Consider the following 12,711-nt stretch of genomic DNA (forward strand, 5'->3'; position numbering starts at 1 on the left):
TTCTGTGATGAGGTCTGGGAAGACTTGCTCCCAAGCGTCTCCTCTGATGCTGTGATCTGAGTAGGGAAACTCTTTCTTGTAGGTTGGGATGTCCCCAACCCTGCATCCCCTCCACCAAGCTCTTCTTTGTTGGTGCCCGGAGGGCTCACTCTCATTGTAGCTGGTGGGAATTTCTTATCCTCGTACCTCTTTCGGTCTTTCTTAGGGACCCAAGGCTCCTGCCGCTGCTTCCTGCTGATCCCAGTGTCCTCCAGATGGACATGCAGCACCTGGGAAGCTCCCATGTCCCCACTGGAGACACCGTGGGCATGAGTCAGTGAGGCCTTGTAAGTCAAGCTCTCTGAGGCAGGGGACCTGTCAGTGTGTTGGCCTTGGACCTGGCTCTGATTCCTCTTCTCTAGTTTCGACTTTAATTCCCTAAACAGATGTTCCTTAAGATCCGGTGACTTCGGGTCTTGGGGAACTTGTCTTTTTGGTGCAGGGCTTTCAATGGTCCCAGTAATTTCTATTTTACTGTGATTCTCACGTATCCTTTGGGAGCTTCCTGGCTTGCTGGTTGTCAACACATTACCAGTTTTTGACTGCAGAGCGTTGAGCTCCTTGGCCCTGAATATGTCCCTGGCCGTGCTGTGCACGGAAAAGGGTTCCGACTTCATCTTTTTGTCCTGTCGCCCTTCTCTTCTATCACTGGGACTCACTCTCTCATCCTTTGTCTCATGTTTGGCACCAGCTTGCCTTGCAGGCAGCTCTGGGGGGCATCTGTTGCCTAGCTGAGTAAATTTCTGACTCGCTTTGCCTGTGATGCCACATGTGACAGGCAGATGAGTCTGCCTGGCACCCTTCCTCCTCTGAACAACCTCTGCAATCTCTTGGTTGATACCAGAGGGTGATTGTCTCGGCACCCCTTGTCCTTGCCTGCCCATAGGTGAAGTAGCAGGGCAAAGACGATCCAGGACCAGGGCTGAATTTGTTGTCTCCGCTTTTTCTTGAAGAACAGATTTAGAGCTTCCTCTATGGGGCTCGAAGCCCTCGGATTTGGAGTCCACTTCCAAAGTTGGGTTATTTGAGGGGGGACAGTAGAAATAGGTCAAGGACTGGGATGCAGCATCTTCCAATTTAAACGCCTGTATGGATTCAAGGACCCTGCAGGGAAGGCCCCACTCCATTCTCATACGAAAGCTTTTAAAGATGGTTTCCATCATCTGTTGTGCACTGGAATCAATGAAGCAAAGCTCCTGGAAGGTATTCAGGGAGGAGTCCCCACCCACTGAAGGTGGCAAACTCCTCTGTGTTATTTGGGTGCGGGATTTGTCAGAAAGCAGCAATGTCTGCTTGCTGGCATGCCATGAACTGCGCACCATCCCAGGGAGCCGAGCCTCACTGATTTCCTCAAACTTCTTGCTCAAATGTGCTTTCAGGACATTTTCAAGTTGTTTCTGATCTAGACTTTCCTCCAAGGCCCTTGAATTTTTCCCTGACAGACTTGCCACGTGACTATTTAGGTCTTTCTCAGAGTCATATGCCGGATCCTTATCTGAAGAGCTCTCTGGGTCACTCAACAGATGAGCTTTGGGGCCGTTCTCTGGGCTGTGCCCCCGATCCTTCCCCATCTCCTTCTCTACCTGAAGCAGTTCTGAACCCCTCTCATGGAAGCTTTTGGATTGGCTCAATCCAACATTTAGATCTTTGTTCACCGAGATCTGTGAGAGTCCACGATTGCTCTCTGACTTAGCTATCTCTGAGAAATCTCTTGGAGGCATCATCAGTGACAGACACTCACAGATCCTGCAGGGCAGGCCCCACCGGTGTTGGATGAGCCTCTTTCGAAGGTGATGTTCTAGTTTCTTCCTCAGCTCATCACTGAGAGGAAACTCTACAGGAAGGATGGAGATGGAGGCATGGGCCTGGGAGGCCTGATGGTAAGGAAAGTTGGGAGCTGAAGAACAAAATTCTTCCTGAGATCTTTGGACTACAGAGGGGGAACCCCACAAACTTTCCTGTTGCTTCTGCAACACTTTCCATTCCAGTTGTTGAATTTCAGATGAGGTGAGAGACTCTGATTCATCCTGGGGTCTATGGTGACACACTCCACAGATCCTTATCTGGGGTAGAGGACCAGATGGTAGGATTGGGAGTGGGGATTTAAGGTGGGCCTGGGACTTGACCTGAGTGAGAGGTAGGGGCTGGGATTGGGGCAGGGTTTGAGGCAAGGGTTGGGGCTGGATCTCAGGCAAGGATGGAGGTGGGCGATGGAGACGTACTGGGGATTCTTGGCCCATGGAGGCATTTGAGATGGTATTGAAAAGGAAGATTGTGGTGCAGTCACTTGAGTCACGGATAGCAGAGGGCAAGGACTCGCTGTGCAGAGATGGGAGACCCCAGAAGAGCTGCATACATTTTTCCTGTAAATGGTCCTCCAAGATTTTAGGATATGGGGGCTGCTCATGCATGTGCAGCTCCTTTGGTTTGCCTGCACTGCTCCAAAAAGGAAGGGAGAATGCTGAGTCACACTCATCAGCATTTGACTCTAGCATTTTCCCCGAAGGATTTAGTTGGTAGTTTGGCCTAAGCTTTTTTGGAAAAGAACCCTTCTCCTTCTCCTTTTCCTTCCACATCAGGAAATCACTCCTCTTTCGGACTTGTCTCTCCAGGAGTGCCAGGACATGAGGGCTGAGAAATGAGAGGTTACCAGGCTCTATAAGGTTAGCTGTAGGGTGTCTCTCCAGAGAGGACTCTGAAGAATGGAGGGCAAGAAACTCTCGATTAAAATCACATGGTGCCAAGGTGGAAGGTGCTAAGAACAAGTCTTTGGCACAAGCTTGCCACCAGGATAATTCTGAAATTGACAGGCTTGAATGGTCAGTGCCTCTGACTGTTGGGACATAAGTGGACAACCCACCAGGGCTATCTGGAGATGAGTTCTCTGGAACAGACTTCAATAAGATGGAGACCGATTTAGATTGAGTCACAGTTAAAGGGTGGTCTGTCGGTGGTGAGACAGACAGGCTTGGTGGTGTGTGATGACAAGCCAGTGAATCAGTGGGATTGATTATCTGGGACAAATTTGGTAAGGGGTTAATATCTTGGGAAAGGGTGCGGTCAAGAGAGAAGATCGTATTCAGAGACAGAGTGGCCTCTGGTTGGAGAATAGGACCCGTTGCCTGGGTGTCATGTGGTGGGAGAGGGGGAAGGGCAAGGGGTTGGGGTGGGGAATGGTCTGCTGGGAATTTGGACTCCAAGGGAGGAAAAGGCTCTGGTGGCATAGAGTGACCCGGTGGTGAGGGTGAAAGAAAGTCAGCTAAGGGTGTCGTTGGGTTAGGTGAGAGGACGGAGGGGGGTGGTGGGGAAGGGTCAGGTGGAGGGGATGGTGTTAGGTCTCCTGGAGGGACTTCTGAGAAGGCAGAGGACAGAGTGAATGATGACTCAGTCCCAGAAGCTGTGGAAGCCATAGAGGACACAGAGGCGGTATCATCTTCCAGGTCCTCCAGGAGCCGATTGATCTCAGCAGTTGTGCTATTACACACCTCACAGGAGGGGTCTGGGCATAATAGTTGACGAAAGCGGGTGGTATCGAGAGGCCGGCCTAGGGGCCTGCGGGAGACAGGAAGTAGAAAACTGTAGCCAGGACCAGAACAAGGAAAGGAGGACCTGCTGGCCTGTCAGGGGAGGGGCCACCTGAAGCCTGCTGCCCCTTCACAACGCCCCACGTCTATGACTTCACCATACACTCAGCAGCCCTCACCCCAAGGCCTTCATTCACCTACCCGCTCCTATGGCAAACCCCTCCCATGACTACTGCAGGCTGTACTGAATCCCTGGAATTGCAGAGAACATGTTAAAGAGGGATCAGGAAAGAAAAGACTAGTCACCTTTTCAGAATAGAAATTAGCCTCCTTTTCTCCTCTGTTTCCCTCTGGTAATTTCTCCAACCTGGGAAACCAGAAGAGTGAATTACATGTAATAAAGGTAGAAGCATAGGTGTTACACAGGAGTCCCTTTATGGGAGACCCTTGGGATATTAACGGGCTATTAACTCTGAAAGCCCCAAGAATCAGTAGATGTGGTCAAACGGTCAATGATAATATTAATAAGGTTCACATGTGTTTGTTGCTTCATTTATAAAGTACTGTCACATACATTATCCCATGGGATGTTCAAAACCACCATGTGAGGAACATAGGTCAATGGTTACCTCGAGGAGTCTGATCATCCAGGAAGTCAACGTAGTTTCACAAGGTCAGGAGACAGAAGTTCTGACTCTTGACGTCTCCCACGGCCACCCACTGGGCAACACCCATTGTCCAGGCCCATCACTGCTTCATGCCCAGAGCTGGGCAGAGCAGGAATCTGAGAAATGTCTCGGGTTCTGACTACCTTCCCATGAGCCTTTCCTCTGAGGCCTCTATCTTCTGAGAGGGACTCTATCTAGCGACTGACACCCTCAGAGACCATGGACCTGGGACCTCATGGAGAGGACAGGAAGGGTCACCCTTGGAGAGCTCAGGTGGGATAGGTGGAACCTTACCACTTGATGTTCCACCTCTTCTTCTCCTCTTGGCTCTGCCCTGACGCTGAGAACAAAAAGAAAAGAATGAGGAGCGAGGACTTAGTTGGCTTGCTCCTCTCTCTAGGAAACTCAGATATTCATCCAAGATTAATGTCACTCTCCATTTTTATTACTAGCACTTTGTGTTCTTTCCCTTTCTGAATTGCTAAAGGTGATAAGATACTATCAATTTTTCCTTCTTTGAAAAACTCGAAGGAGGATTTTTGGCTAGAGTCCACACTTGATATTCTCAGTCAGAAGTCCTCTGCTCAAGGAAGGCATAGACTCTGAGGCCCACAGTCACATCTGTGCTTCCTCAGATAGGACCCTGTATCCTGGGACAGAGCTCACACTCCAGTGTCTGCTCAGAGGCTCAGCCCTGCTCTCCTGATCTGCCCAATACAAAGGACGGTTTGGTCGAATGACTCCCGACATGGGAATGTGACTCATGATCCAGTGTTGGGAACAGTGTTCTCCTACACAGATCCCAAACTCTCTAAATAACCTAATGCAGGGCCATGAAATCAGTCATGGGATTTTATCCAGGAATCCTCCACCACACCCAGATGGTCTGTGAGTTTTAAATGGGAAACAGTCCCAGCTGAACCCCTAGTCCTGCCTGGCCTATTCCCCTAGAAGGATGATGTTCTATCCTCTATTCAGACTTGCCATCTTAGGAGTCTCTCTGGACCAACTCATTTAAAAATGTGGGACTAGAAATGGAAACAACAATAAAAAATCCCTGTTGGTGGCTTGCCCAGGGATCCTTACCTTTTGGTAGATTTTGGTTTTCCAGAAGGTTGGTAAAGATGGAATCCCCACCAGGAAGCACAGGAACAGAAGAAGCAACCACAACCCACACACGATGGTGAGGTTGTGGTCACTATCTAAGAATGTTGAGCAGATGCTCAAAAACAACTCAATATGGCTATTCAGAAATGAGAGAACATTCCATTGACTGAACTCCATTTTCTGAATCACAAGGCTGCCTGAGGCAACTGAGCTCTGAGAGTGTCCACACTTGCCTATAATCCCAGGCCTGCATCACAGAGCACTGAAGAGTCACAAAGGGTTTCAGAGGGTGGGGGAGGGGACATGAAGAGGGTGTGCCCATGGCCCCTTCCCCCCACCAGCCCAGCTGATCTCTCCATCCATCCTGGGCCCTCCAGGTCCCTCTGCCCTACCCTGCCATCCTATTTTCCAACTCTGTCCGTTCATCATATCATACAATTACATTAATGGAATTTTCTGCCTGTTCCACCTGTACTCCAGATATTACCTGGGCCCCCTTTACTGTTTGGAGAGCTTGACTTTGGTTTCACCAATTCCACTGCCTCGAAAGTCTGAAATGCTCCCTGGAATTTTTGCTTGTACCCAGACATTTACACTCAGAATCATATATGTCCTCAAATCCATCTTTCCTTTAGAATGTTTTTGCCTTACATGAACCCTGATATAGAACTTAAAGTTCTTTACTCATTTGGTTTTGTGAATGTTGAATAACAAATTTTAGTTTTTTGCTTCAGTCAGCCTTTACCGTCTTCAGCCAGTGGGGCTGACTCAAATAATTGAAATGAATGATTCATTATTCAACATTCACAAGACTAAAATCAGTACGGGCATACCTCACTTAATGAAAGGGACATGTTTTGAGAAATGCATCATTAGGCACTTTCACTGTTGTGTGAACATCACACAGTGTACTTACACAAACCTAAGTGGTAGAGCCTACTACACACCCAGGCTATGTGGTGCTACCCGTATGGGACCACTGTCATATATGTGGTCCATTAGTGACCGAAACATCGTTAATATTGTTACGTGGTGCGTGACTGTGGTGGATGACAATGACAAAATGGAGTACCATTTTCAAGGCTTCTAAAATGGAGCTGGGAGGCCATTAAGGAAGTGGGGCTTATACTTGTACACCACATCCACCACCAGATGTTAACTGAACTTTTGAGCTTTACCTGACAGCAGAGGTCACATCTTGAAGTGTTTCCTCATTCCAAGAAGGGGCAGTCTGCCTAGGACCAACTATGTTCTGGCAAGTCAGCTCACCCCATGCCAGAACCAGTCATTAACTGTTCACTGTAGACCTTTGTAAGCCTGTGTCCTTTCCTTTTATATACCCCTGCCTCCTTTGTCTTCCTAGGAGCACATTTGAGCTTCTACTCGAATCTACATCTCCTGAATTGCAATTCTTGAGACCCCAAATAAACTTTTTGGTTCTTTTGCAGTTTATGCCTCTTATTTGCTGACTTTACATGGTGACAGAAGTGGGATCCCTAGCTACTGACCTTCAATTCCGGTGCCACTTCACAGACACAAGCAAGGTGCCTGCAAAGAATCTTTTGTGCTCTGTCGTCTCCTCCTGGTGGCTCTGGTTCCTGGTGGTAAGTCCTCCTGGGCCTGGACCTCCCATTTTTGGTAGAGGTCCAGACTCTTTCTGTAGGCGTCCTTTGATAGTGGTTCTGGCCATCCCTCCATTGTCAGCTTTGTTAGAAACTTCTGTTCCTTTCCCTCCTTTTCTGGGCCTTTGATCCTTTGGTAAGTTCATACAAATGAGAAGTCCATTTTCTAAGAGGACCACCGAAGAACAGCCCCACTCTGGGACTCCTGCTGGTTTTGTCTTTAAAGAATGCAGACCTTCTACAGGTAGATTTCTGTCCCACTGGGCTCAGATTACTCAGGGGGATTTAAGGCTTCACTGGCCTAAATGGGGCTCCTTTGAAATTCCTAAATTGGTTTATCTGTGCACTCAATTGGAAAAAGCCTATCAAACCAAACAAATAAAATGGGAAACTTTTTAAAATTGGTATCTTGAGGCCTCTAAATGAAACACTGAAAAGGACACTTCCTTGCAAGCCATAACAATGTCATAACTAAGAATTTCAAATGATTAAATGTAAATGCCATCGATAAAAGAATATTAACTCCTCCTGTATTTGTCAGGGTTCTCTGGAGAACCAAGGAGATTATCTATCTATATATAATATATATTAATATTGATATATAATAGAATATATAATCCATTGTATCTATATTTAAATTCATTTATTTAGTTCTATAAATTACATATATACACATAAAATTTATATATAAAAGAAACTTTGGCCTCGCCCCTAACTGCCTAAAAGAATTTAAGACAGAAGGCCTGTTCCAGGAAGGAGCTGTCAACGTAGGGAACTCTAGATGTGGTAGAGAAGAAGGTACCTAGCCGGGCCCATTTTACACAAGTTCTCTCTCATTTGTTTAGAGATGGCCCAGCAAACATTTGGTTTTCTGTCTCCTTGTGAATTGGCTTCCTCCTCTTTGAAGTCCCAAACCATGACCCCCAACCCCGCGCCTTTGTAAAATATCTAAACCCTAACCATAGACCTGGCAGACACGCTGTAGACTGAGCAGCAGCATGAAGACCAGGGTCAACCTGATGACATTGTGGGTGGGACTACTGGCTGTTTGTCCACATCCTTGTCCTGGGTGCCCAAGAAGGCAGTCACCCAGCAACTTGCAGTGAGGTGTGGCGTGTGACTATGTTTCAGCCAATGCAATGGGAGTGGAAGTGGTGTGTGCCATTTCCAGGTTGGAACTTTTGAAAGCAGGTGTGTCTTCTCCGTGTTCCTTCTTTCTCCTTGTGCAGATTGGTTGCAGACAATGATACAGGCGTCAGGAATGGCGGAGCCAAGAGACGGGAATTCATGGGTGACTGACACACCCTGTGGAAGAGAACCACCTGCCCAACACGAAACCCACCTTGGCCTGTAAGGTAATCACACATAAATTTCTACTCTCTGGTTATTCTTTTTCGGGATCTGCTTGTTATTTTCTTAACTATTATGGAAATATTTCAAATATGCAGAAGAGTACATAGTATGACCTCTATCTCCAGCCCCAATACCCAGAAAGAACAGACGTTAAATTCTGCCCTATTTGCTTCCGATGTTGCATTCATTTGCTGGGGCTGCCATGACAAAATACCACACGTAGGGTGGCTTAAACAATAGAAATTTATTTTCTCACGGTTCTGGAGGCTGAAGTTCAAGATCAAGGCGTTGGCCAGTATAGTCTCTTCTGAGGCCTCTCTCCCCGGCCGCTTCTCCCTGTGTCCTCACACAGTCTTCCCTCTGTGTGTGTCTGAGTTCTAATCTTCTCTTCTTACGTGACTATCAGTCACATTGGATTGGAGCCTACCCATGTGACCTCACTTTACCTTAATTACCTCTTTAGAGGCCCTCTCTCCAAATACAGCCCTATTTTGAGGTCCTGGAGTTAGGACTTCAACATATGAATTTTCAGGGACATGATTCAGCCCACAACGATATCTCTGTTTTTAAGAAGCAAAATGTTGCCGTCACACCTAAAATTCACATTTCCATCCCGTTCTCCTCCCTCCCTCATCATAGGTATCAATATCCTAAAATTAATTGCATTCTTTATGATTCCAAGAATATCCATGTGCATGGCTCCATTAACAAAAGATTACATTTTTATGCATAGTCAAGACATGCATGTGTATGTCTCCGTTAACAAATTCTTACATTGTTATGCACTTAAAAAATGTACAGGAACAGCATCACACTGCACATGTCCTTCTTTGATTGGCTTTGGGCTATAAATGGGGAAGGAAAAACAGCAGCCGAGGGTAAGAGAATAAATAAACGGCTTATGCATAAAAACCCAAAAGGACAGATTCCCAAGAGCATCCAGGTTGGTGACCATGTGCAGGTTCTGGGAGAGTGGTTACCTGGAGAGGGCGTGGAAGCTCAGTGCCCTTTCCCCATGTCTTGCCCTGTGCGTCTGTTCCATCGAGCTATTCCCGAGTCATATCCTTTTCTAATAAACAGGTAATCTAGTAAGTAAGAGGTTTCTCTGAGTTCTGTGAGCCGCCCTAGCAAATTCGTCAAACCGGAGTAGAGAGTCTTGGGAACCTCCTACTGACAGCCAGTTGCTCAGAAGCACAGGCGACAACCTAGACCTGCTGTTGGCACCTGCAGTGGGGGCAGTCTTGGGGGACTGAGCCCTTAACCTGTGGGATGTGATGCTGTCTCTGGGTGCATAGTGTCAGAATCGAGTTGAATTGTAGGACACCCAGCTGGTGTCCCAAGAATTGCTTGTTGGTGTGGGGGACTCCCCCGACCCACAACCCCACACACATTGGAATTGGTACCAGAACCTAGGAACAAACTGTGAAAGATAAGCGTCTTAGCTTGGGTTCCCATAACAAAATGCCATAGCGTGGGTGACTTAAACAACAGAAATTTATTTTCTCACCATTCTGGGGGCTGGAAGCCTGAGATCAGGATGCCAGCATGGTCAGGTTCTGGCGAGGGCTCTCTCCTCAGCTTGCATAAGGTCCCCTTCTCACTGAGTTCTCAGATGGTGGGGTGTGTGTATGCGTGTGAAGAAACAGAAAGAGAGATCTCTTCCACTTCTGATGAGGCCACAGTCCTATCTGATTTAGGTTCCACCATTATGACTTCATTTTCACCATAATTACTTCCTAAAGACCTTGTGTCTGGACATGGTCACAAGGGGGGGTCAGGGCTTCCATATATGAATGGTGGGGAGAGAGAATTCAGTCCATAGCAATAAATAAAGAGCAAATAAATAGAAACAAAGGTTTGGCATTTCTCTTCCTCATTTCCTTTCTTCCTGACTTTACTGTCTTGCTCTTTGTCTAGCTTCTTGAACAAGTAGCTCATTGGTTTCTAATTTTTCTTTTTAGATACGTATGTTGAAGGTATCTTTCTTCTAAGTATTGTTTAATTCCATCCACCAGATTTTGTCATGTAGTGCTTTCAGCTATAAATATTTCCTGAGTTCCATATGAGATCCCTTTCAATGCAAGGTTCTATAAGTTCCCAGCCATTATTATTATTTTCTCATCTGTCGCTCCTTTTACAAGTATGTAATGTTCCTCCTTGTCACCATGTTGGTTTTGTCTGGAGCTTTACCTCCAGATTTCTTTTTTATTGACAGGTAAAGGACAAAATGAGGAAATATTTTTGCTATATATAAGCATGGTATCTGTCTACACTCCTGGGACAGTGTAGACTGCTAATCTGTCACTTATCCACCTTTGTGAAAAGGAATTCTAATATTGGCTCACTGAAGTCATTTTGGTCAACAGCACAGGAAATTGGTAATATGTATGTGTGGGGACCTGGAAATGGCGACCCCAAGATATGTCTCTTTGGCATCAGGATTATTTGAGGCTGATTGCTTTTGATAAACTGGGACAGGGAAGGAGGAATGGAACTTGCCCTTTGTTAGGGCACATTTACATTTGTAAGGTAAATCTCTATCTGTAAAAGTTGCCTCCCTCTCTGTACCAGGAAGAAGAAAGGAGATGACCTTCTCTCTAAAAACTCTTAATCAATACCAAAGGCAAGGACTTAAATCTGCATTTTATTGTGCTAGTCTGGTAACCTCCTGTAACTGACTTTCCTCCCCCTCCCAACGTTGGTATTTCTTAAGGGTTAAGCATCTTTCCTTAGGCTAGGAACTGATTGCTGAGCTCACCTGTGACCGCCCAGCTCCAGACAATCGACTTGAGTCCTGCTATGCCCACTGAGATAGCAGACCCACTACCTGCTGTGTCCATCAAGTGCCGACAGGGCAATCTTGTGACTATTGTGGAAGGGACATTTCAATCACATGTGAAACACCCCATTTGGCGGTATATAACCACTATGTGCACCCCACTTCTTTGGTGCCCTTTCTTCCTTCAGGAAGAAAGGCACCGGGCCACGGTTCCTCATAAAGCTTTGTTTAATTTTCTCTTGCTTTTCTGTCTCATGTGAATTTAATTCGTTCTCCAGCCAGACGAACCCACATTTGGGAAGAGGAAATGTCTTCCTCCCCTACAAATGTTTTCATCAGTCAGATAGTCCATGTTGTGCTGTATTCACAACAAACTCCTAAGTCTCAGCTAAAAATAACCAAGGTTTATTTCTCGAACATGCTCCATGTCATCAGGGGCTGGCTCTGTATTATCCTTGCTCAGTCTGGAGGATTGAGTAGATGGCAGCTAAAAGATGCTCGATCCAACTTCTTGCACAACTGCCAGGCAGGAAAAACACACTCCTACTGTTTACCAAAGGTTTGTCTGGAAGAGACAGCCTCATTTTTGCTCAAGTTTCATTTGCCAAAGGCTCACAAAGTCACATTTGACTTTAAGGGGCCAAGAAGATACATCCCTTCTGTGTGCCAGAGAAGAGCCGACAATATTTGGTGAACGGCAGTAATAATAACTATACACTGTGCTCTATTGTTTCTTCCAAAGCTTATTTTTGCTTTTGGTTTGTTGATTTTTTCAAAAATTCCCTTCAGTTATGTGAGTTACCGTAAATCCTTCTAGTCAATTTCTTTAATAAGAAAACTGAAGTTAGCCAGAGTTAGCTTCTTTTGCTTAAAAAAAAAAAAACGATCTAACGCATTAGACTTTGCGTTATAAATGTTACTGAGCAGCTTAGGAAAATGAACGTCAGTTTACACCTTGGGCTGGTTTTCAAGAAAGGGTACACACCGATTTTTGAAGGCTAAGGTTTTAATGGGAAAAGAAGCAGGGCATGGCATGAGCCAATATTTAGATCCGAATAATTATTGGTGACTGCAGCATGTCAGGCAGGGAGCCAGCTGTTTTTGCATATGCTCTCTAAGTCAATTTTAATTCTTTATAAGAACAATATGAGGTGAATCTTACTATTCATCACTTATATATGCAGAAACTGAGGGTCGGGGGGTGAAATGACCTGTGCAAAAGTCACTTAACTAGCAAATGATGGCTTTGTTTCAAGTCCATCATCTGATCAGGCAGAGGTGAAAGAGAAGAATGCAATGTGTGTTTTTGGGTAGTGGGTACTGTTCGGTTTGGCAGGACTGTGGGATACATGAAAGGCGGAGGGGCCCTTGAGTGTTAAGGCAGAGAGTTGGAGTCTATCAGGTAGGCAGTGAGAGGAAGGTTTCCGCATCAGAGAGGGCACTGGTGGAGCCATGCCTCAGAAACATTGATCTGCTATTGTCCTCTACGATGAAGAGAAATGAGGCACGCTGGAGGCTTGGAGACCAGTTGGAGGAGCATTGTAAAAACTCACATAGGCCTGAATGGGCATGGGTGTTGGCAATGGAAAAAGAAAAAAGTATTCTATCGAGTCTCCAGA

General features: G+C 46.1%; 1 protein-coding gene across 1 annotated transcript; it reads right to left on the minus strand.

Moving 5' to 3' along the window:
• Positions 1 to 11: 11 nt before the first annotated feature.
• On the minus strand, positions 12 to 4,653 carry LOC124232663 (spermatogenesis-associated protein 31D4-like; the record flags this gene model as incomplete). Its single annotated transcript, XM_046649606.1, has 3 exons — positions 4,526 to 4,653; positions 3,870 to 3,930; positions 12 to 3,591 (listed from the first exon to the last, which is right to left on the minus strand). A coding segment is annotated over exon 3 (3,438 nt), but the record flags the coding sequence as incomplete, so codon positions are not given.
• Positions 4,654 to 12,711: the final 8,058 nt, after the last annotated feature.

Source organism: Equus quagga, unplaced genomic scaffold, assembly GCF_021613505.1.
Source record: "Equus quagga isolate Etosha38 unplaced genomic scaffold, UCLA_HA_Equagga_1.0 HiC_scaffold_9832_RagTag, whole genome shotgun sequence".
NCBI classification, from domain to species: Eukaryota; Metazoa; Chordata; class Mammalia; order Perissodactyla; family Equidae; genus Equus; species Equus quagga.